We start from the raw sequence: 24,506 nt of genomic DNA, 5'->3' as shown, positions 1-24,506 counted from the left end.
TTGCCAGTTCATATCCTGTGGCCGGCAGAGGAATCCCACTCCATTGGTCCCCTGAGCAAGGCCCTTAACCCCAACTGCTCCAGGGGCGCCATATAAATGGCTGACCCTGTGCTCTGACCCCAAGCTTCTCTCCCTGTCTGTGTGTCTCTTGGAGGGCAAGTTGGGGTCTGTGAAAAGACAAATTCCTAATACAAGAAATTGTATATGGCCAATAAAGTGATCTTATCTTAGCTAGGCAGTACTGTGGAAAGGGGCCCCAGCAGATCATGATTTGCATACACTACTATCAGCAGCTCCCAACACAACCTTATTTTACTACTTAGAACAAGAAAAGAAATGAATGATATAACTAGAGAACTTGTATTAACCAGCTTTGTAGAACACATAACTTATAAACAAGGACACAAAGCACACATTTTACAAAGATGAAGGTTTTTCACATTGAAATAAATAAAAAGGATCATTAATGACAATAATCAACAGGATCTCTGTTGCCTCCAAATCTTAGCAAACGGTAACTTACAAATGACTGCATTGCAACCTTTGGAGAAATGATTTGCAGAAATAAATAGGAAATTAAGTAAGAAATAAAAAACGAGCACTCAATAACAAGGGAGGCGAGATCAGTAAGGCTGAGCATTTTTAACAACAACAAAAAAAAAACGCTCTATAAATCAATTTGCCTGTGTTTTCCACCTCAGGTATGTTTTAATCAATTTGAGCTCTGGCAAGTTCCTGTGGGCTCCTGTCCCTGTCACTGGGAGAGCAACAGCAATCCGAAGGTCTACAGCTTGAGTTCACAACACCCCCCGTTTCATGAAATACAGGAGAAACCGTTCGCTAGTTATGTGGATCTTACAGTCTCGAAACCACATGAAATACAAATTATTGTGCATTATTACTCTTATTGTGCATCATTACAACGACTTGAGCGCACCTCTGTTTTTTTGCAACTTAATTGTTATTTTTTTTTCTTTCCATTCGCAAAGCCAATGTTTGGATCACGTGGATGAAAAAATAAAATAAAATAAGGGCTTATTTTTGGTCTTTTCCGTGTTTCCCCGCTGCTCTCCTGTCGCTTTCCCCTGGTGTCCAGGACACAGAGGGGAGGGTGTCTTGTCGTGGGGCGTGGGCTCTGGCCCCCGGTTCTGAACGGAGGCTCTGTGCGGGTCCGGTGCCAGCAGGCAGGCAGCTCCTGGCCCTGCACAGGGCACAGGCACATCGGAGAGCCTCACCTCTGACCCCGCGTAGCGCCCTCAGCCCTAATCCCTGTGCCTGTCTGGTCTCGCCTCTCCCAGCTGCCAGGAGAATAGACTCCTTCGCACTGTGCGGGGTTTCGGTCGTGCTGAACGGACAATTTCGGAGCGCAGCCCTTGTGCTCGACTCCGGCGGGGGTGTCCCCTCTGCAGCGCCGCTGCATCTGGTGGAAACGAGCTGGTGCTATAAAAGGGACACCGAGGTGCGGGGCTTTTGCCGGTGGCTTTCTGTCGTTTTCTGCATTCCTGCAGGTGCTCGTTAACACACTGCCTGTTCGACGTTTCGACGCATCTGACAGCTGAGCGGGTGGACTCGAGCATCTAAACCGTTCTGGGTACCGCAAACACTGGAACCGATGAACACCACAAACGGCGCTTCGACTATCACCCCCCCAGTTTGCGAACCCGTGAGGCCATTTCTCATTTCGCCTGACGTCTGTGCAGCGGGGGTGAACGGGTTCCCTCTTGTAAGAGTATGTAGAGGCCTATAGAAACGCAAGTAGTCATCAAGACCTGCCCCCCAGACCTGCGGTTGCCGTGGCAACAGGCCAAGCTTCCGCGCCGGCCCGGCGAGTCGCCCCGAGAGCCCGTGTGTCTCTCCCCCGTGCGCAGGGCGACATGTCGGGGCGTCGGGGCCCGGGAGAACCGGCCGGATTTGAGCAGTACTTCACGGTGTTCGCCGGCTCCTCGGTGGAGGACGTGTCCTACGCCAAGCTCTTCTGGAGCTCCGCGTCGCTGAACCCGCCGCTGGAGTCCCGCCTGGTCTCCGGGGACACAAGGCAGCGCCTCCGCACAGCCGGCGGCCCGCAGGCCCGTGAGTCCGCACACGCCGGCCCGGGCCCGGGGGGTCTGTCAGTGCCGGGAGCGTCTTAATTTCGTCCTTCGTTTAATTGCGTTTCTCGCAGTTCGAGAAAAAAAAAAGTTTTGGTCCCGTTGTTTTAACTGTTTTTATCGTTTTTGGAAGCTGTGGAATACTTCATAATCTAAAAACCACCTTGCTCCGCTCACGATACGCTTGCGTAGTGTTGTACCGTACCATTCCTACGCAATTACAAGTGATTGTGTTTTACTTTTTATTATCGCGGAGGACCTTAAACACACCGAGGCGGGCGGGTTTGTGGTTTTGGAAATACTGCCCTCTGCCGGCCGCCCGGGGAAGCGTGCGCTTTCGCAAGACGAGCTTCGTCTCTGTAATATCTATTGTGACAGCAGATTTCCTATCAAAAATAGTTATATTACACGAACATTTTTTTTTAGGATGAACGCCTTATAAGGCAACGAACCTTCCAGCTCTGTACAGGTCTGTATTGACCCACCTATCGGTACAAATAAAAACATAACAAAAGGTTACAAGTGAGGCCATTGCGTGCATGTAGCTCACTTGGTCCCTGTTAGCTAATCACCCTGTTTTTCATTTCAACAATCAGCCTATGTTCAAGTTCCACCACTTGAATGGGCCGTGTTCCACACTCCCGCAACCCTTTGTGTAAAGAAAACCCTGTTCCTGTTGTAAATGCACATTTGTGCAGTTTATGCTCGTGTCCCCTGCTTTGTTTCACTGTTCATTCTGAAGAAGTCCACTGAGGACGTCTCGGAAAGTTAAATGCCTGTAAAGCAGCTTTTGGAATTTGCCCCCATGCTGTTGGAGGAATGCAGCAGACAAGAGATCCACTCCAAAACCAAACCTGTTTAGCACTTCGGTAGAAATGGCTCCTTCGTTATATAAAGGAGTGAGTTCACATTTAATTTGTTAAACACCTCCCTCCCAGACACGGCTCAAAAGGGCTGAGGTTTGAGTGACAGGGGTGTAGAATATCACAAATATCTTACATTTGCCCCCTGGGGATGAATCAAGTGTTTTGACTTGAATTGAATATGATCAGGGTGTCTGATTATTCAGACATCTCTCTAAGAGTGAAGAAGAGCTCATCACAAACTCACTGAACTAATAATTCTCCTAATTCAACTGTTTGAGATCATTTTCAGTTGCTGGCAAGTTGACGATCTGAAGTCACTTATCAAACGCAGTAACCGTTATAAGACCTGTAACGGTTTCAGACTGGAAAATGCTGTTTTACTTGCACTTAATCAAATTATGAGTTTAATAAGGGGCTCAGTTATGTAATAAAGAGCTAAGCTCAGCAGGCTGAGGCCAGCGAGAGCTGTTGGAGATAAATCACACTTTCAAACAAGAAGCCCACACTATAAGCACAGTGCGAAGGAACACACTATAAGGCTGTAGTCAAGAGCGTGTTATAAGACATAAATACCCTCAAATTAAAGCTGACATTCTGCACTTTAACCTCACAGTCATTGTTTCATTTCAGTACAGAGCCAAAACAACAAAAAAATTGTCACGGTCCAGATATGTACGGACTGCACTGTATGTAAGCATAAGAAATTATTATTATTACAATTTCACACTGAGCCAGCCTCGACTGAGGAAGTTTGGGCTTTGTCTTCCAGAAGCGAGTGCCGTCCATGGTCTCCAGACAACGGACACCAGTAAGTACCCCCCCCAGAAGGCAGGAGGTCTGTGAGGTGAGTGTCCATTCGCATGCCCCCCTCCAGCCTGACTTCAGGGCCTGTGTTGCAGGATGCGAGGAGTTCCTCCATGAAGCCTACCTGCAGCAGAAGGTCGAGGAGAAGCAGCGCTACCTGGAAAAGGTGAGCACAGGTGCCCGTTCTGCGTGTTTCTAGGGAGTCTCCCTCCGGCGCTCAGTTTCCGCCACACAACAGCGCTCTGCCTGTGAAGCAGTGGCATGCGTTCTGGGTTGCTTTGGTCACTCTTCAGAAGACCCTTCAGAGTATTGGGATGGAAACCCAGACATGTGTCATGTCATTTGCCATACGGTGTCGTGGGAAGCCGGAGCCTACCCAGCAAGCAACGAACACAAGGCAGGGTACGCCCTGGATGGGACGCCAGTCCATCGCAGGGTAAGTGCAAGCCATCATACATGGGGACAATTTGGAGGCCACAGTAAAGGCAGAGGGGGGAAATTGGGCCCGGACACCGGGATAAATCCCTACTCTTATCAAGAAATGCCCAGGAATCTTTAATGACCACTGAGACTCAGGACCTTGGTTAAACGTCTCATCTGAAAGATGGCGCCCACTACAGTATATTGTCCTCGACACTATATCAGGGCATTAGGACCCACACAGACTGCAGGGTGAGCGCCCCCTGCTGGTCCCACTAACACCACTTCCAGCAGCAGCCTTAGCTTTCCCAGGAGGTCTCCCATACAGGTACTGGCCAGGCTTAACCCTGCTGAGCTTCAGTGGGCTGCCAGCTGAGAACTAGAGGGTGATATGGCTGCTGGAAACCAGACATGAAATGATGAAAGCTCCTTCGGATTGCGTCTCCAGCACCCTGTTTTCCAAACATCCCGAACCCCCAAGGAGGCTGCCTGGAGTGATAAAGATCATGTCATTATCAAAGCCGAAAAGCACTGGCTTTGGCCTTCTTTTATATTGGTGTCCGATATCTCTGTCCCCGACCTGCACGGCTCGCTGTAGCTTCTGCGTTGATCCTTATATTTCCAATTATTCTTGTCATAAAAAGAAAAACTAAGCCGGGAGTTTTCTTTCGGGGCTGTGTGGGAAATTGGCAATCGAGAAATTGTGTGGAGAGAGCATATTAGTGCTGCACAGTGCTCTGTATCCTCGCCACGCCTTGTGCCCTTGCAGCACAGGCACAGGCCTGACATCTTGTGTGACACATGAGCGGGCTCACTGTCGACAGCCCAAGGCAATAAACCTGGGAGGAAAGTGGTTATTGACAGCCTTCACAATTTTCCTGCCTCCGAAATGGATGCCGATCCGATACTCTGTTCCTGCGCTCCGGTGATTGATGGTGACGGCCTGTCGTGGGACGGCTGGTTTTTATACTGCTGGCCGGATAGGGGAGGCAGGAAGCGATGTGGTTTTCCGGGCCCTCAATCACCAGGCAGGGTATTGACACACTCTGACAGACCGATCGAGAGACATATCAATCGCATGGAGCTGCCGCTCATCAAAGAGCCGGCTCTCTGTCTGCCTCGCTTGAGGCCTGACGTTAATAGCCCACGAGGAAGGCTGGGATTGTAAAACATGTGAAGTTCCCCTTTGGCATGTCTTTACCCTCAGGGATCCTGGAGTTTAAGGGTGTCACACAGAGTAGCTGGCCCCAAAGCCAACACCCAAGTTTAAAGAAGTAAATCCCTGTTTCATATTAATGCACTTCTTTTTGTCTGTTGTTGCACACAGTGTTTGGGGACCCATCTGTGCTGTAAGCATCTTATAATCAAGCATTGACCTGAAGGCTGAGCAGACTCTAAACGTGACTAATAGAGCAAACATTTCTGGCGAGTCGCTCAGTGGAGAGCTCAAGTTGATAAAACCCATATCCCCTCCCTGTTATTTACAGCATTCACAATTGTCCTGTGGAAGGACCTCACAGCTAGTGGAACACGCAGAGCAGGGTCTAACGCAGGGCAGGGCCTCGCTGTCTGGACAGAGTCCCGGCTGATTTCCCTAATATCCCATCTTGCCCACCACACTCCGCGGCCCCCAGAATGGGCCGGTCAGGCCTGCACTCTGCATGTGGAGGCAGTTGGATCTGGCTGCTCTCAGCGGGCCTTTTTATCACACAGTGTGGGCTGAACCGAAGTCCTGTAGCCTCGTGTTATTATCAAATGTGTTGGGCGATGTACAGGAAAACCCTTCCTTTTTGTTGTCACTTCAGAAAGTTCTTTTTTTTTATACAGTATAAAAAACAGCAGTCCCATGACACGGAATACGAGGAAAAGATTTGTTTTTCAAATCTTTCCCAGCAATGTGATTAATCAGATACCTTCCTGTCTTTGACCGCTGACCCACTGTGGGAGGATACAGCATCACACAGCTCCTGCTGGAAGCCTGTCCATCTTGTTCTTTTGAAGAGTTGCAGAAGGAAAGCCACAGTACGTGTGGCTCATTCCTGCCACTGGGGCACTTTAGGAAATACCAGTAAAACAGCTTTGATTTGCCCTGAAAAACTCACAGAATTTACTGTAAGCAGGAGCTTGAACACAAGAGTAGAGGAGTTTATTGCCATATGTACACATACATCGGAGTTCTTATTTGTGCTCATCTCTCGGGATATACACAGTACAGCAGTGTAGACAGCACATTACACACATAGCCAGCAGCCATATCACCCTGCAGCTCTCACTGGCTACCCACTGGAGCTCAGCAGGGTTGAGCCTGGTCAGTACCTGGATGGGAGACTCCTGGGAAGCTATGGTTGGCACTGGAAGTGGTGTTAGTGGGACCAGCAGGGGGCGCTCACCCTGTGATCTGTGCGGGTCCTAATGCCCCAGTATAGTGGGGGGGATTATACTGTAGTGGGCGCCGTCTTTCTGATGAGACGTTAAACTGAGGTCCTGAATCTCAGTGGTCATTAATGATCTCCGGGCGTTTCTTAATAAGAGTAGGGATTCATCCCGGTGTCCGGGCCAAATTTCCCCCCTCGTCCTTCACCATGGCCTCCAAATTGTCCATGTATGATGGGCTTGCACTTGCCCTGCGATGGACTGGCGCCCCATCCAGGGCGTTCCCTGCCTTTGCGCTCATTGCTTGCTGGGTAGGCTCCGGCTTCCTCTGATACCGTACGGTATAAAGCGGTTTGGCAAATGACATGATATGACATTACACACATAATAAATAATAACAGCAGGCACAATGAATATGTTCTGGGACAATAAATATGTAGTAGTGAGAAAAAAAACACGGTAGATCATGCAAAAAGTATAGCCCTTAGTGTAGATGTGTATTGAGTCTGAGGCCCTGCAGTCAGCTGTTGAGGATGCGTACTGCAGTGGGATAGAAGCTGTTCTTGAGTCTAGTGGTCCTTGCTTTAATAGTGTGGTACTGCTGGCCAGATGCAAATTGCCCACAACTGAGGGGCATCCTGATCCTGTCTTGACAGGTGCTGTGACAGTGTGACAACAGCACTGCTTGGGCTTCAGAAGGGTTCCAGTGTGTGTGTGTGTTAAATAAAGGTCACAGGCCCCTAGCAGACACGTCACCTGACTCAGGCACGCACCCTCAAGAGCACTGTTGTGTGGGATTTCTGTGCAGTAATTGAATTAAAGGTCTCTGGTTTCTAATCAATCGGAGCACCCTGGCTCCCCGTGGGCTGCTCTACAGGGATCTCTCAGAGTGTCTGCGGGAGCAACACCTGGCTGCAGCTCAGGCAGGGAGTGGTGGTGTGGGCTGCATGAAACCGAAGCCACAGTAACTGGAGCATCTCCGCCCAGCGGACAACATCAGGGTGTCTCTCTTGAGACTGAAATCAACGGGTGTATTCTTTAAAAAAAATCAACAGTACATTTCCAAAAGTAAAAGTTTTGTACTGATGATGAACACAAAAGCAGACCTCATTGTGCAGGGGGATAAGAAGGTGTGCCGGCGGCGAGGGGAGCAGAGCCTGCAGTTGTCGGGTTCGTTTTTAACTGTGGTCCTAAAGGAAATGTGACTCAAACTAAAAGCAGGCAAGAAACAAACAGTGGAGGTGGACAGGAAACACGTTTCCACCTCCTGGCCTGGCTTCCTGTTCCTGGGATCACAAGTCACGCAGAGCAGCAGGCTCATCCCTCAGACCCCCGACGCTGCAGCAGGGAGATGGGAAAGGCAGTGATGCTCTTTCTTCAAAGGGCTTTATGCGTGTCCCTTTGTCCGACTGGCTCTTCCTGTAAACCAGGCCTGCAGGAGGCTATTAACAGTGGAGACTAGAGTTGGTGAGGAAGGCAGCACTGAGAAAGGCCTTCTACAGCGACAGGACAAGCGCTTTCTGCAGGAGCGTCCTGTGAATACCAGAGTCATAGTCGCACCCGACTGCTGCAGGATTACCTCTGCTGGCTTTGCCCCACTCAGTCCCTGGTGGTGTTGGGCTGATCTGGCCCCACGGGTGACGCTGCCAGGAAGACGTGTCAAGCAGCTCCGTCTGGTTTTCAATCCTGGCCACCGTGTCGAAGGGCCCATTGTGGGTGCCAGGCAGACGGCTGTCCTGACCTAGTGCCACAGTGCCAGTCTCTGGTTACATAAAAGGCTTCTGGTCTTGAACATGGATCCCTTCTCCCCGTTAAGATGCTCACATCATGAAAGTGTCCGCGTGTTTGAAGAAGGCGCAGAGACGGGAACGGGAGGGAATTGGCCACAGTCCCACCATCGCCCCCCCCCCCGAGGAGAGCAGGAAGTGGTTAACGCTGTGAAAGCAGCTGAGGTTGGCATCTCTCTGCTCAGCCCGGCCCCGTACGTCAGCAGTAACCGGCGCTGATTAATGCCACTGCAGCGCCTCTCATTCATTAGCCCCCACCCCCACCCCCTCCTCCTCTCCACCTCCACCTTTACAAATCTGATTAGCGGAAGGAGCTGCCTGCTCAGGGATCAATTCATTTTAAAGGAGTTATGATGGGGGGGGGGGGCTGATTCATTTTGCTGAGGAGCAGAATACAGCTGGCCAGGGAATCTCGCCTCATCTCCCTGTTAGGACGATGTGACAGCTCAGGCTGTGCAGCCTTAAGAGCCTGATTGCAGTTTTGCAGTTCTTCTCAAGCCTTGTGCACGGCCACACCAGAGCGCAAGTTGTAAGAGGCTGGGGCGTCGCTGGTGGAGCTCAACCATGGGTCACTGGGAGTTTGTAAGGCGAACCTCCACCGGCGGGAGGCTTAAATAGCGCCTGTGTCTTGAGACCTTTGGCAGCTCCGCAAAAAAAGAATGAGTTTCTATCCTTCTGTTACTATATGGCTAAATAAACAAAAACATAAAAAAATATGAGCTGAATAGAATCAAGGTTGGGATCCACTTCGTCTGTCATCTGGATTTTACTTCACTGATGTTCTTAATATGTGTTATCGCATGAGCGTTCATTCTGCTCAGCTGTTTTTTTTTTTTGCTTAAATTGCTCTTTACCGTCATCCGTGTATTACGGAAAACGAGGGGGATACCAGATTATTTATGTCACTCTGATTGCTTCCCTTTCCCCGGGAGAATCATCAGGCAGGAATTGTGGCTCCCTGGGGGAGGGGGTCAGTGCAGCAGGAGTCCTCTTAGCTAATTAACCTCTTCAATCCCCTCCCTGAAATACCATCTGAATGACGGCTCATTGACTAGAAACTGCCACAGTATGACCAAGAACCTCCTTGCCATAAGTGCACGGCCATTCCCTATATAGGCTACAGCAAAGACACTCCATAACTGTAGGTAAAACCCTTATTTGCTTACAGAACAAACACCATGTGCAAGATGCACTGGTGTGGATTTTCTGTTGTTGACAGGTGCACTGCTTTATTATACTTTATGAGGCCTTTTTAGTGATCATAGTTCTGATTTATTCTGTGCTGGTGTGGAGATTCACTGTTTAAACACTGGGGTCTGACTGGTGCTTAGCCTACCACACTAGTGTTCAGATTTACAGACCAGTGTTCAGTCACTCTGACTGCTGCTTAGGCTATCAGAGTGGTGTTCAGGTTTACAAACTAGTCTTAAGCCTCTCAGACTGGAGCTTGGCCTATTACACAAGTGTTCACTCCAAAGAACTGGTGGTAGTTTCTAATATGTGTTTAGCTTCTCACACTTGTGTTCAGATTTACATACTAGTGTTCAGCCACTCTGACTGGTGCTTAGCCTATCAGAATAGTGTTCAAGTTTACAGATTAGTGTTTACGCTCTCAGACTGGTGCTTAACAAATCAGAGTTTACAGACTAGTGTTCAGCCACTCCAAACGGTACGTAGCCTATCACACTAGTGTTCATATAGACTAGTGTTCAGCCACTCTGATTGGTGCTAAGCCTATCACAATAGTAGTTCAGGTGGGTAGCTGCGTCAGCATGTGTAGGCTGCAAAGGAACAAGTAATAGGTTTATTCCATGCTGAAAAAAAGAAGAAATGGTGCTCACACCTGAAGAAGGCTCCAGGGCCGAAACATTGTGTTTTCTTTCTTCTTTTTTCAGCATGGAATAAACCTATTACTTGTTCCTTCGCTATCACAATAGTGTTCACCACCAAGAACTGGTGATCAGTTTCTTACATATGTTCAACTTCTCACACTGCTGTTCACCCGTCTTGCTGCCAAGCAGGAAAGACAGATCAAGTAGCCACCTCGTGTTTGTAACCTTTCTTATTTCTTCTGTCTTTGTGCTCCAGGCTAAAAAGAGGGAAGAACTCCTAGCACTTCTCCAAAAGCAGAGCATCAGGGTAGGGGTAGGGACCGCATCAGGGTAGGCGTTTTACAGCGCCTAGGCCAGGGCTCATGGCCATGTCTGCTGGTTTTGTTCATGCGAAGAGCACACAGCTGGAATGTGGGGCGCAGTCAAGACCCCACTTGAGAGCCAAATGCATTAGAGAAAGGCCAGATCCACCGGGCCTCTGGGCTGCTGTCTAGATGTGCAATCGTGCTGAGATAAGAGGTTGATTCAGCAGTATCCCTCTTAATGCTGTTATTTTAAATAATAATAAAAGCAGCCCTAATTTCCCCTCTCTGGAGCCAAGCGCTTTATTTTTTACGGCTGTCCATTAGAGGATCCCCTTCGCCGCTCCGTGCCACTGATCAGCAGTTTTTTCTCTGGGCCTCAGCGGTTTCTGAGATCCGCGGCCCGTCTCTGCTGCCCTGGGCAGCGCGGGGAGGTCAGGCTGGCTCAGGGAAGGCCTCAGGGAGGCTGCTCTGTTTCCCGGCCTCTCCCTCTCGCCTCCTGCAGAGCCAGGGGATTCTCCTGCGGTGGCTCGGGAAGTGGCAGAGGATGCCTTAAGCCGCAGGGAGGGAGTCGCTCGGGAACGTTACTCCAGTCCGCTTCACAGCAAGTCGTTGTTTGTGCCGATAGTGCCTCTCAACACAGAACACCACCTGGAAGAGATTTATAAACTGAGATTGAAATATAGGGCTGTCAGCCAGGTTCCAGGTGTAGGTTAGACCCGCCCAAGTGAAAGCAGAGTGAATAGCTTTTGGGACAAGAGTCTGACACAGCAGACAGGTGTGACAGTACCGAAATACAGGTATGATGCCAGAGGTTCTCTTAAGAAACAGGCAGTTCACCTACGGATTTATTACCTATATAAAGAAAAATGTAAATTATGCTGTTGTTTTCTTTTTTTTTTCTTGCTTCAGAAAGAAAAGATATCCCAACCATATAGGCCAAAGAACTCCATGGAAGCCCAAAGGTAAGATCTGACCTATTTCCTGGAAAGCCTGTCCGTTTTATCTCAGCCACACAGTGGTCTCCTCACCCTGCCTCTGTCTCTCCTGAGTGAGTGATGAACACCTGTCAGAGGCAGCAGTCGGTGAACTCCAGTTATCTGTATGTTAAAAGAACATTTTTCTCACCTTGTCCTGTGAGGTTGGTGCTGGAGTGTAAGATATGAGGACTGCATTCCTGCATCTTGGTTAGTAATGAAGCAACACAGAGACACATCTCCCTTTATACTTGTTCATTAATTCAGGACAAGAGCACAGATCTGGAAAGCATGGTGTACTTGGGCACTAATTTATAGAGTAACAACTTCTGTTGTTTGAGATCAGAACAGGGTTTGCCCAGTACCAGTCACCATGGCCCCAGAATCTTCTAGTATGATTTAGACATCCTCTTAGTTTCTTAATTAAACACTTAATTGCTTAAAGCATTAGCTGAATTAGGCCTTTGTTAATGTTCTTCGGGTCCTGAAAAAAGCAGACTCAGTGAATTACTGTCACAATCGTACAAGTCGTTCTAAATTTCAATCTTCCTGATTCTGGGAAATAACTGAACCGCATGCTTAGGATGACAAATCGTTGAGCAGCTAAGAGGTCTGGTGGGGATCTGCATGAGTGAGGAAGGAGTGTCGGGATTAGCAATGCACTGGATGGTTCTGCGTTTGAGAAATGCAGAACAGTGGCTATGGTTTTTGAAAGGGATGAGGGGGCAACCTCCACCCTTTTACTGGCACTATGACTTTTATTTTCTTCTCGTGCAAGAAGGAAGCTGAAGCATCACCACAAGGCACTTTGATGGCTGTGTAGAAAACACATGAATCAGCCATGAAGCTCAGGAGGGTCTCGCTGGAAACCCAGCAGAGCCCGAGAAAGTGGCTTAGACTGGAAATTACTGCCCGGTCCGGGCACTTTGGTCCTGCAGTGAAATAGTCAGCACGAATCACAGGAAGTCAGGGGCAGCTGAAGGGAGCTTCCTGTGCAGCTCCTGACACAGGCTCATACAACAATCCCACTGTTTCCTGTGAATCTGCTGCTCCGGGACAGTGGAAAACATCTGCCTGCCTGCAGTGGCATGCGCGAAACTTAAGGGTGTGACCAGAACATGTGCTGTGGTTATAGCGTGGCACACTCTCCAGGGCTGCTGCCAGCCCATGATGGGGCTGCCAGCTGGTCCAGGTGCATTAGAAACTGACTCGTTCGCAGCGCCGGCAGTCCAGGGCAATCGAGCCCTCCGCGCAGAAAGCCTAGATCTCCAACACTGCACCTGGAACACAGGGGGTTAAAAAGTCGGCTCCCCCACATTGTGGCAGTGTCTTAAATACGGCAGTAAAAATGATCAGGCCAAACTCTGCAGGGTTATTGCAGTGTGTGTGTGTGTGCTGGAGGAGAGGGGGAAGAGGGGGACATCGATCTGAAACAGTTTGGGCTGGGATTCCTGGCGTCGCTCATAGCCCACTGCCAATTCAGTTTGCCTTTCCCAAAAAGGAAAAATGTACCTGTCGTTTTTAAGAGCCCGTCAGAAGAAGCGAGGTCACGGGGGGTAAGAGACTGTTCACGTCAGGAACCAGACAGGCACTCTGTAAGAGGGAAAGCACTCAGAGCTGGGCCGGCCGTCTCCCTGCTACATTCCTCTTACCCAGCATCACTGCTCGGCTAATGAGATTTGGATAGATCGGGCTGCCAAGCAGTTGGAGAGGCAGGGGCTTGATGCAGTCAGTCAGAGGCTTTCGTTGGGGTTGGGGAAGACTGTAATAAAACAAGCCCGTCCCTGCAGCAGCTCTCAGGGAGACCGCAATGAACTGACTATTGAGTTAGCTTTAAACGGGCTGACTGAGGCCTATTGATTTCCAGACTCGTGTATTAAACAGCAGCTGTGTCAATTAGACGCTCCGCTCTGCTCATTTCATTGCATTCCTGGGACTCTCTCTTGTCGGTTATTCAGCGCAGAACTGCTGCACAGAGTTGTGTGCGTGTTGGGGCGGGGGGGGGGGCAGTCTGCAAATACACAAGTCACAGCTATGACAGGCTATTAATTTGTGTCTGCCAATGATGAGGATAAATTGTTCCACGTTAAAATAAACTGTTGTGGCTTCTGAGCGCAGCGCAGATGTAAAACTGATGCAGGGTCTTTTTAGGGAATGAAGGAGCCACCCAGTCTGTTTCCCAGAGGCTCGCACTGTGGCCACCAGCATGTGTGTGTTTGAGCCACCTCCAGGAACTCAGCCCGACCCTGTGCTGTGGGGGGGCTCCACAAAAGCCAGCTGCCACCGCTGACTCTCGTGGGCACGCGAGGATCGGCAAGCCAGAGAGACTCAGCCCTTAATATAATAATGGCATCTTTCTCCTCCGTGCTGCATTCCTGTGGGACGGCCAATCCCCAGGACGCAGCACGTGGTTCCTAGAGGACTGTGACAGGTGGACAGGCGTGATCGCAGCTCCCAGCAGAGGAGGGCACCACTGCCTGTGGTCCTCATCGCCTCATTAACCTCCTCCCCGTCCCGGGCCGCTGCTGACTCCCTGATGCGTTCTGCCTGCAGCCCTCTCCGCCCTGGCAGCCCCGGGGACCAGCTGGACGAGGCCCTGGCCCAGGTTCGAGCGCTGCACTGACTCCCTGGGGATCGGCCGAGCCTTTGCCCTCGCCCTGCTGCCCGACCTCGCAGTGCCAGGTTCGACCCCCCCCTCCCCGCTCACCATTACGCACGCAAGCCCGTTCCTCTCTCCGTTTCGCTACACGTGGGAAAGGGTTCGCCTTGAAACGGGCACCTGTAACTTCATGGGATTAAACGCCCACCGTAGCCAGCTCTCAGAACGGCGAGGAGTATCACAGCTGATGCCCCTCGTCCACTCTCGTCCACTCTCTCCTCAGTTTGTCCTGCCCCTGTCAGGGAGAGGGCTAGGGTGCCAAAAACAAGTAAAAGCATTTGTAAGGAGTCCCTTTGCCCCTGTCTGTCCACCAAAACTGTTTAGTGAATATAATTAAAAGTATCCCCCCATAGTCTTATTCACTCATCAGTTAAGTGCTGTTTTATATGATTTTATTTTCCTGTTTGTGTTTTATGTGACTTTGTGTGGCTTTTATGTTTTACTTGGTGTGTGTCTAATGTTTGGTGTCCTGTACTTCTTCTGGGAGAAGACAAAGACAGCTGTAGACAACAAAGTATCTGTCAAGAGATATTTTTGAACAACACTCAGAGAGAGACTTATTTTCTGAACTGTCCTATGGTTTTTGTCAAGACGCCCTTGTCCCCTGTTTAACGAGTCACTGCTTTACCCGGGTGGAAGTAAAGGGTCGCCGGAATCCCCGCGGTCGCCTGTAGCTACCCCATCACGAAGGACGTCATGCGACAAAGAGCTTCGCATGAATGTTCATATAATAATAATATTGTGGCCAGCGAGTGTGTAAAGGCTATAGTTGCTGCCATGTCTGAAGTTTTTGCCGGAAACAGCAGCGGCACAGTCCTCACGCAGTACCGGGGCTGGAGGGAGAGCAGCCCGGAGATGGGAGTGTCAGCGGGACTGGGGGCCAGTTCGCCCGCCACATCTGGAGCGCCGCTGGAGAGCGCCCAGTCCAAACACGGCGCGCCGAACCAGCGGCCCGCGGCCAGCCCGCGGCCCCAGCGGCTGTGGAAGAAGACGAGCAGACGCTGCTGCCGGACAGTCCTGCCCCTGCCGCCCTGTTGCGCCACATTAACATTAACAGCCCGGTTCTGCTACCAGTCAGCTGGGAGCTCGACCAGCGAGACGAAGGCCGGAGACACGATGTACTTTGGTGTCAGAAGCACTTCTGTTCTGTGTTAAAGTGTCCCTGTATCATGTTTAAATTATTTGTGGATACGGAAACGCTTAGTTCATTTCCAATCCCCCGCTCTTTTTCATCCTTAAGTGTTGATTTTGACAAACTACTTATAAGCTAGTTTACTTAGAGTAAACAACCACATTTTGAACATATTACCATTACAATTTTTAACATTCCATTGATTTCATGGCTTGTCTTTTCTTAAGATGAATTTGTACCCCCAAATCGAGTTTTGTTTTTGTTTGTTTGCAGCAGTTATAAATTAACTGGCGGCAGCTACTGACTGCGTCAAACACGGGAGCCATACGTCTCCCACAGTAGGCAGGGCATTCACGGTTATTAATATTAACTGCTTTTTTTCCCTAAAATAAAAAATGACCTTGCACTATTTTCACGAAAGTTTTGCTTGTGTCAAGTTTACAAAGACAGCAGCGAGCCGCGCCTACTGCCAGTTACAGCGACAGGGGGAAAAAAACTAGTAAGAGAGCAAGTTAATTCAATATCTCAGACAAGAAAGAAGACATTGTGTCGGGGCACACAAAAAATCCACTTGCAAAACGGAGTTAATCACAGTTCGGCTTCTCTGCAGATTAATCTTCTGCGTGTCTGTATTTTGCTCCGCCTGGGCTGGCAAGTGGGGTTAAAATGATCGCCGATATCGATCAGCCAAGAAGAGGGGCTCAGGCGTGATTGACGCGAGGCTCTCGCTCGTGGGTGACGTTGTGCCTCGTCCCGCCGAGCGGCGCCGTGTCACTTCCACAGACGCGCGCAGCACCAGCGGGACATCCGCAGGACCAGCTGCCCAGCTCCGAGCGGACCGAGCCGCTGCGCCCCGCGTTCCCGGGTCGGCACGAGAAACTAGAAACCAGCGTGCGGGGGCATCAGTCGCGGACATTTAAACGGTCTCTGCGCCTCTGTTCGGTATTTCCTCCGCTGTCGAAAGTTGCTTCCGAAGCTGAAATTATGTCGAAATGGATTTTATGAGGCTGTTCGGGACAGTTCTCGCTCTCTGGATCTGCCCGGGCTCCGCATCCAAACTCTTCAGTGGTAAGTATGAGGAATGCAAAATAAAAAAAAAGTGTTTTATTGTGTCTGTTGCTGCGGGCTTTGGTAAAACTTCCCTCTGTGGTGAGGAACTGAACCGTCAGCCCGAGGGAACTGCTAAGCAAGAAACGTATTTTTCCCAAATAAGAAATTACTAAGGGGACCACGATTGCAACACCGCAGTGGTTGTTGTTCATGAAAACTTAAATATTTGCGTTTTTTAAAAAGATCAAATCTGTGGCATATTACACGGTTTTGTATGAGGGTAGCAAACCCACAAACAAGTTCCTTTCTGTCATTTTGGATGTTTTTTCAGACAGCCACCTCGCCAGGCGAACCCAACACCCGTACTGTCAGGGTTTATTTTTTAGGCAGCACTGTTCAATTCGGTATATTTGCCAGTTCCTTGAAATGGAAAATTCCAATGCAAAGTGTTTTCCCCCCTTCCACATTTGCTTATGTAATTTCGGAAGGAAAAGAAGCCAGAGGAAACGCGTTTTTTTATCTGTCGCTGTGTCCGCCTTGTTCACGCCTGTGTGTCCCTCTTATCTCCCTTCGCTTTCGGTGCAGCGGATGGCTACGAGCCCCGGGGTAAGTACGGATTCACCGAAACACGGGTTGGCGAAGCCTGCCGCCAGGTGTTGAGCATGAGAGCAGCTGGCGCTCAGCAGAGCGGGCCTCTGGACACAGGAGTCCAGGCGAGCTCACGGGAACTGTGCGCACCTTCAGTTACCGGGAGCGGGGAGTGACAGTCTCGGCAGCTGACTGCATGTGTGGGGTGGCGGTGTGGGGCCGCGGGTGGGAGTGGAAGGTGGTGGGTTTAGGTCCCAGGTGAGACACTTCGCCCGAAGTGCTGCCACGGAATATGCCCGGCTGCATGCGGCAAACGGGCACACATGTAAATCGCTGTGGATAAGAGCCGAATAAACGAGTAGATATAGGAAGCGCCGGGCAGTACTACCCCAGTTCACAGAGCAAGCCCGCAGTCCTCTCCGGGCTGCAGCTGTCGAGATGGGGTGCTTACTCACCGGCCGCACTTGCTCATCCGGTGTTACATCATTAGACAGCAGCTATGTCACCCCACAGCTCCCAGCTGGCAGCCCCCCTGGAGCTCAGCAGTGAGAGCCTGGCCAGTACCTGGATGGGAGACTCCTGGGAAAGCTGAGGCTGCTGCTGGAAGAGGTGTCAGTGGGGCCAGTAGGGGGTGCTCACCCTGCGGTCTGTGTGGGTCCTAATGCCCTAGTGATGGAGACACTACACTGTAAAAAGACGCCGTCCTTCAGATGAGACATAAACCCGAGGTCCTGACTCTCTGTGGTCATTAGAAATGGACTGTTACTTGTAAAGAGCTTTGAATGGAGTGTCCAGAAAAGAGCTCTAGGAGTCTAAGGAATTATTATTACTATTAATGGGGTGACATTTTCTGAATTTGTTTTATGCCCTTATCAAACGGCGCTGTGATTTGGGTCCTAAGAGCGGACTGATGCCCACCTGAATAGCGAGTGAGTCACACTGGGCCTGTGCTGGGTGTGAGAGCCCAGGCCGGGCTACAGCAGGTCAAGGAGAGCGCCCCTGGGTGGGACCCGTCTCTCTGTGGTCAGCGCTGCCGAACCCCTGCTGCCTCCGCGCCTGGAGGAGGGGGGGTTTCTGCGATGTCTGCGGCTCAGCCTCTCGTCTCTCCCCCCCGCCACCCCCAGGCCAGAGGATCTGCCGCAGGGGCACGGAGCGCCCCTGTTACAAGATCGCCTACTTCCAGGACAGCTGGCGCAAGGCGAGCTTCGAGGAGGCCCGGCGGGCCTGCCGCAGCGACGGCGGCGAGCTGCTGAGCGTGGAGTCGGAGAACGAGCAGCAGCTGGTGGAGAGGTTCGTGCGGGAGCTGCGCGCCTCCGACGGGGACTTCTGGATCGGGCTGCGCCGGAGCCCGGGCCACCGGGACACCAGCGGCGACTGCCCCACGCAGTACCACTGGGTTGACGGCAGCCAGGCCACTTTCAGGTCAGAGTGTGTGGGTGGGATGGGGGGGTTTGGGGTGGAGTTGTTGGGGACCTGAGAGCAGCCCCCCGTTTTTGACCACCCCCTAGCCGAAGGAATGACGAACACAACTGGGCAAACCCAAAGGGGTGGATACGAGGTGGAAGTGCATTTAAAACCACAATCAGGAGAGACGTCTTTACACAAAGGGTGGGGGGAGTGTGGAACAAGCTGCCCGGCTACGTTGTTGAAGCCGTTGCCCTGGCTTCTTGAAAGAAACGAGATGCTTGGATCAATTTACTGCTGATTACAAATCGGGCCCAGCGCCCTCCTCTCGTTTGTAGCCCCTCCTCGCGGGGGCCTGATCCGCCCAGCAGAGGCGAACTCTCCGACTGACGCTGCGCCCCCTCTGTGTTCCAGGAACTGGCACTGGGACGAGCCCTCCTGCGGGTACGAGGTGTGCGTGGTGATGTACCACCAGCCCTCCGCCCCGCCCGGCCCCGGGGGGCTCTACATGTTCCAGTGGAACGACGACAACTGCGACACCAAGAACAACTTCATCTGCAAGTACACGCAGGGTGAGCGCCTGGCCGCCGCGGACCCCCCCCCCCCCTCTCGCCCACGGGGCGCAGGCCTGTCGGAGGCGCGGGCTTGGTCAGCCCTGCGATGGGGAGATCGATCTGCGCAGGAGGCTGAGCCTCTCGGCGACTTTCTGTTTCGAGACGCTACCGCTGCAGGACAGACCTCTGATTGCTGGCAGCCGTTCCCTACAGGAGAGTTTCCCGCAGGAAGAAGCTTAGTCCGGGGAGGAAACTCCCTGCCCCACCTATCTGTTGAACAGCTAGATTACTGCACTAGCTTGCAGGCTGACGAGCTGTCTTCTTTATTCCAGGCTGAAAAGGGAAGAAAACAAACACAACACTTTGGCTGTGGAGCCTTGTCTTCCAGAACCGAAACGGGGGTTTCTTTTCTTACAGCTGACCTCGGGTCTTGACCGGAAGAAGGCTCCACAGCCGAAAAGTTGTGTTTCTTTTCTTCTCTTTTCAGCCTGCAATAAGCCTGTACTCGTTCCTTTGCAGCCCACGCATGCTGACGCAGCTCCCTACTCGAACTGCTACCGTATATGGTGCTCTTTGCTGTGTTCGTCATCGAGCCCCCCTTGTTCTTTTTGCTTTTGTTTAATAATTTGGGGTCACTGAGGAAAGACAGTCTTGATCTCGTTTTGAAAATTAAGTGGCAAGTGGCAAGGAAAACTCTTCACTCAGGTTAGGTGTGGTCAAGCAGAGTCCTGTATTCGTGCGCATGGGGAGGATACAGTCATGCAGACCTGAGAGCAGCCTGCCATACAGATCTGTGAGTAACCTCTCCACCGAGATGGTAAATGCAATGGGTTTTATCCAGCCAATTCACACAGGAAAGCTCATTCCAAATGCCCAAATTAGGAGTTGTTTTTCTCTCTACAAACATTTCTTTGTAATTGACCACGTTATGCTTCAGAAGCAATTCTACCTTGTAGGCAGACAAAATGAAGTATATAAATACAAGGTGTGAAATTTAGCTAGACATTCTGCAGTTTCTAGCTTTAGCATCAAAACATCAAATAATATGCTTGCAATAGTTCTTTCATACTGTTGCTAGTTAAAAGGGATTTTTCAAAGCCAACTTGTCACTATCTTATATACTTACAAAAAGGTAAATGTTAAAATTCTTCCTCACAAGCAATGAAGGGACATGACATTTGTCTGTGACCTGACATTTGAGCTGCGAGGAGACCTTGTGTTTTTTCGTCTTACTAACCAACCTCTCAAGGGTCCTAATGCGGGAGGTTTTCCCGATTGCATACTGTTTGTGTTGATGCTGTCTTTTCTTCATGTACAGGAGCCACACTGGTTCATTAACAGAATCGCACATCTTTACAACAATCTTAACATTGTACCTCCATTCCTTCACTTTTTTAACCAACCTAAACTTGACACAAATCACGGCTGGTGGCTGACGGGCGATCATGAGCTTTATCACTATGAAACTTATTTGGTTAAATCCAGAATGTAATTCTTGTGTGCATTTTGTCCGCGTTCATGCGTTTGTTTGGCCATGTGGCCAGGATTTTGGGCCAGGAGATTCGCCTATCCTGGCCAACGGCGGGAAACCCTGTAAGGCTCTGCTTTCTGAAGCTGTGTGTCAGTAACTCTTCACCTCACTGGGGAAGGGTCATGGGCATAACTGAGGCTGGGCTGGTCAGTGTGTGGTCCTTAGGCTTGCATGTCTGCTTCGTACCCATTGCATTCGCTCACACTGGACGGGGATCTGAGGTATAATCTCTAACTGTGTTTCTGATCTTTGCAGAGAAGGGGCCTGTCTCTACACCCACTGCGAATTCCACTCATACTGGTAGGTGCACTGACCCTGCACTGGGGGAGACACCAGGGGGATGGTGGGATAGCACTGGCCGCAGGGGTTGGCAGCTTGTGTAAAGACCTGTCCGTCCGTCCCCCCTGAGCTCGGAGGACCATGGCCCCCGTGCTTGTGGCCGGGAGAGAGGTGGGCAGTGTGAACCCAGGGCTGCAGCACATTTCCCCCCGTTCACTTAATACTCGGCCACACCCAGACCATCCACCTTCCGCCCTCACCCACTCCCTCACACAGGCCTTTCCCACATCCAGGGCTCCGCCTGCCTCCGCGAGACAGCTCCGCGGGCTTGAGAGCCGGAGACAGAAACCTCTGCACCAGTGGGAGAGCCAGAGACGCAGGGAGCCTGGGGCTGTGCTTCCCGGAGCCGGGCTTCACGTTGTAGTCAAGTGGCTGTGCTCCGAGGATCGTATCATTCTGGCCTGGATGCAAAGCAGCATTCCAGCGCTCTTTAATGTCACTGGGGACATCTAGTGGGGGGCTGAGGAAATCGCAGTTTCAGTCAGCTCCAGGTCAGCCGGAGTCGAGCGGGGGTAGACATGGGCCAAGAGCGTTTTCTTTCCGTGTTTGTGTGAGTCCACTTTCTCATTTTGAATTCGATCTGATCATGTCCAACCCAGTTTAAATATGGTGATTGTGTTTATTAATATTAATATATATATATATTTATAAATTTGTATTCAGAATGAAATTCATGTTAATAACATAAGATATGAAAATATTATTATAGCCAGCAGCCATGTCACCCTGCAGCTCCCAGCTGGCAGCCCCACTGGAGCCCAGCAGTGAGAGCCTGGCCAGTACCTGGAGGGGAGACTCCTGGGAGAGCTGAGGCTGCTGCTGGAAGAGCTGTTAGTGGGGCCAGTAGGGGGCGCTCACCCTGCAGTCTGTGTGGGTCCTAATGCCCCAGTACAGTGATGGGGACATTATACTGTAAAAATGTGCTGTCCTTCAGATGAGACGTAAAACTGAGGTCCTGACTCTCTGTGGTCATTAAAAATCCCAGGATGTTTCTCGGAAAGAGAAGGGGTGTTACCCCGGTGTCCTGGCCAAATTTCCCCCCTGGCCTTTCCCAGTCATGGCCTCCTAATAACCCCCCTCTCTGAACTGGCCTCATCACTCTGCTCTCCTCCCCACTGAGAGCTGGTGTGTGGGGAGAGGACTGGAGCATCATCCAGGTGGGGGTACACACTGGTGGGGGTGGAGGGGATCCCCGTGACCTGTAAAGCGCTCTGAGTGGAGTCTCCAGAAAAGCGCTATATAAGTGTGAGGAGTTATTATTATATTCTGGGGAAGTTGGTTCAGTCCACTGTGAACTGTGGGGGAGATGGGAATGGGACGGGAAGGGGATAGGAGTGTTCACTACAGGAACAGAAGGGTCTGTTATCAAACTCCTTTTATTTCCTACTGCTAACAAACGGCTATCTGGAGAGAAAGGAGGCCACCCACTGGCTGCTGTGTGTTTCCAAACCCTTACCTTCTTGTTCTTCTGAAACGCTCGTCTTGCAGAAGCTGCAGCTACGTCTCCAAGGCCAAAGTACCCTCCGGTCACGGACAGGGAGGAGAAGGTCGACGTGCTGATGACCAAGTCAAAAGGTAAGGGGGCGTCCCGTTGCAAGGAAGGGGTGCTTTTGAAAAACAGTTGGTGCCAAGTGAGCTTTACGGATACCGCCCACATCCACCGACCTGGCCTGGACTGAAAAATGTTAATTTCCCCCCTGGTGTCCCCGGGTCCTTGTTGATCCTGAAGCTGTAGATTGACTTGGTCCATGCCTTTTATATTCCTGAGTCCCGGCATCCAGCCCCTTCTGTTTTCCTTCTGTAAAAGACCGGAAAGATTAAGCTCCTTCCGATGCTTCCCTTGCAGACAACATCCTCAACATCGTGTACATCGTCATCCCCACCATCCCCCTCCTGCTGCTCCTGCTGGTGGCCAGCGGCGTCTTCTGCTTCCGGCTCTTCGCCAGCAGGTAAGAGGCCCTCCGCCCTCCTTGCGCCAGTCCCGCCCTCCGCCCTTGAGGTCCACGCAGCTCCGCGACCCGCGCGACCCCGCCCGCTGACCCCGGCGCCTGTCTGCTTGCCGCGCAGGAGGAAGGAGCGCACGGAGGCGTGTCACAAGGAGCCCACCCTGTGGATGTCGCCGGACCGCGGCAGCAGCCCCAGCCTGGACGTGTACCACGTCATCCGCAAGCAGCACGAGGCCGACCTGGCGGGCACGCGGCCGGACATCAAGATCACCTCGTTCAGAGGCTCCTCCCCGGCCGGCGGCGCGCCCGACGACCAGCTCTCCAGCGACTACGACAACATGGCCGGCAACACCTCGGAGAGCGGCTTCGCCACCCTGGCCAGCACCGAGAGCGGCTTCGTCACCAACGACATCTACGAGACGTGCCAGGGCCGCGGGCGGCCGAACCGGGAGTCCGGCTGGGTGGAGAACGAGATCTACGGCTACTAGGCCCCGGCCCGGTCCGCCCCCCCCCCCCCCGCCATCCCGCCGCCCCCCAAAACCAATCTGATCTTGCTCTCGCGCATACGGGGCAGCTGTCGCCGCGCAGAACTTCCTGCTGGCTCCGTTATCGGCTATCCTGCTGCAGATGCAAGACCTGGAGAAGTCTCCGGGTCATCGCCCAGAGTGTCGGCCTCAACAGCCCCAACAACCTCTGCCCCCACCCCCACCTCCGCAGGCGCCGGGAGCTGTTCAGCTCTTCCGGCCTTTTTTTATCAACAGACCCGCCAGATCCAGACGCAGTCGCCAGCTGATGGAGAAGAGAACTGCTCCTGACCGGCAATTGTATCTCCCCGACTGCTTGATCCGGACTGGAATACTGCCCCAGAGGGAACCAAACACACCCATGGCTCCTTCGACAAATACTCAGCTGCTTCCGTCCGCAGAACACGGAGAAACCGTGCCAGGAACCCCCCGATGACACAGTGCTGGCAGCCGCGCCTGCCTGGGTTTGCACCAGAAGGTCTAAAGACCCGCGCGTGCCGACCCCTTGCGCAAGCCCACTCCCAACTCCGGCCTGACGCTCCCAACAGTCCGCCGGTGCCCGACCGCGCGCCCTGCACTCTGGAAGTCGGAAAACTGGAATGTGTTTGCTGTATCCAACCATGTACACGGAACTGAAATAAACAATGAGAACAACCCAGTTGCCTGGTGCTTGTGTATGTGAGTGAGCCGCGTGCGCCTCTGGTGTTTTGCAGGGCCGTGAGTGGACGCCGGCCTGCAGGGGGCGGTGTGTCGCAGCTGACGGACCAGGCAGAGGACGTCATCGTGCCCCCCCCCCCAGATCAGTCAGGTGACGATGCACATCTCTTCAGGGGGCCAACAGGGTGGGTGGAGGCCCTCTGAGGAGGTACTTTTCTCACAGACATTCTGGGTCATCGGATTAGATGCTCCACATTGATACCTCTGACACTCGGGCTCCTTTCCCTCTCCCAATATCCCTGTCCTCTGAACGGAGTTGAAGCTCTTATCTATTCATTCCACAGAATGATTTAAATCTGAATCCAAATGCTGCTTCTTGTAAACTTGGGCAAAAAAAGCACACATAGGTGGGAATTATGGGGAAATGCACTTAAAAACAATACCAGGAGGCACTTCTTTCCTTACGCAAAGGATCGTGGGAGTCTGGAACAAGCTGTCCTGTCCTGCTGTTGAGACCAGTACTCTGGTTTCTTTCAGGAAATGACTGAATGAGGTCCTGGGATCATTTACTGTAACTACTAACTACCAGGTGGCCTAACGGGGCTGGTTGGCTACTTTCATTTGTAGCTGTTCTTGTGTTCTTCTGCTCACAGCAGAGCAGAAGGGATTCAAAA

At 51.6% G+C, this 24,506-nt stretch overlaps 2 protein-coding genes across 7 annotated transcripts; both read left to right on the top strand.

Moving 5' to 3' along the window:
• Positions 1–1,221: 1,221 nt before the first annotated feature.
• On the top strand, positions 1,222–10,758 carry hoatz (HOATZ cilia and flagella associated protein). Its single transcript, XM_088618980.1, has 4 exons — positions 1,222–2,070; positions 3,723–3,761; positions 3,853–3,923; positions 10,426–10,758. Exons 1-4 carry the CDS (start codon positions 1,875–1,877, stop codon positions 10,501–10,503), a joined length of 384 nt encoding a protein of 127 aa, XP_088475106.1. The 5' UTR covers positions 1,222–1,874; the 3' UTR covers positions 10,504–10,758.
• Positions 10,759–11,380: 622 nt separating this feature from the next.
• On the top strand, positions 11,381–23,833 carry layna (layilin a). 6 transcript variants are annotated; one of them, XM_088618975.1, is made up of 10 exons: positions 11,383–11,436; positions 14,002–14,130; positions 14,598–16,307; positions 16,875–16,895; positions 18,002–18,299; positions 18,696–18,853; positions 20,622–20,666; positions 22,194–22,280; positions 22,552–22,654; positions 22,773–23,833. In XM_088618975.1, the coding sequence occupies exons 3-10, from the start codon at positions 16,232–16,234 to the stop codon at positions 23,137–23,139; spliced, it is 1,155 nt and encodes a 384-aa protein (XP_088475101.1). In that variant the 5' UTR covers positions 11,383–11,436; positions 14,002–14,130; positions 14,598–16,231; the 3' UTR covers positions 23,140–23,833. The 6 variants fall into 6 exon arrangements, with proteins under 6 accessions (XP_088475100.1, XP_088475101.1, XP_088475099.1 ...); XM_088618974.1 differs by having other exon boundaries at positions 11,381–11,436; positions 13,600–16,307; XM_088618973.1 differs by having other exon boundaries at positions 14,002–16,307.
• The last annotated feature ends 673 nt before the right edge of the window (positions 23,834–24,506 follow it).

The sequence above is a fragment of the Lepisosteus platostomus genome, chromosome 25 (genome assembly GCF_059453375.1).
Source record: "Lepisosteus platostomus isolate fLepPlt1 chromosome 25, fLepPlt1.hap1, whole genome shotgun sequence".
Taxonomy (NCBI): domain Eukaryota; kingdom Metazoa; phylum Chordata; class Actinopteri; order Semionotiformes; family Lepisosteidae; genus Lepisosteus; species Lepisosteus platostomus.
Note: the sequence above shows the minus strand (reverse complement) of the source record. Positions and strands in the feature narration are given on the sequence as shown.

Coding starts and splice junctions, on each gene's coding strand:
- hoatz (XM_088618980.1), top strand. CDS start 1,875: ATGTCGGGGCGTCGGGGCCCGGGAGAACCGGCCGGATTTGAGCAGTAC. Junction 3,762..3,852: donor TCTCCAGACAACGGACACCA/GTAAGTACCCCC, acceptor CCTGTGTTGCAG/GATGCGAGGAGTTCCTCCAT. Junction 3,924..10,425: donor AGCAGCGCTACCTGGAAAAG/GTGAGCACAGGT, acceptor TTTGTGCTCCAG/GCTAAAAAGAGGGAAGAACT.
- layna (XM_088618974.1), top strand. CDS start 16,232: ATGGATTTTATGAGGCTGTTCGGGACAGTTCTCGCTCTCTGGATCTGC. Junction 18,854..20,621: donor CATCTGCAAGTACACGCAGG/GTGAGCGCCTGG, acceptor TGATCTTTGCAG/AGAAGGGGCCTGTCTCTACA. Junction 20,667..22,193: donor TGCGAATTCCACTCATACTG/GTAGGTGCACTG, acceptor CTCGTCTTGCAG/AAGCTGCAGCTACGTCTCCA.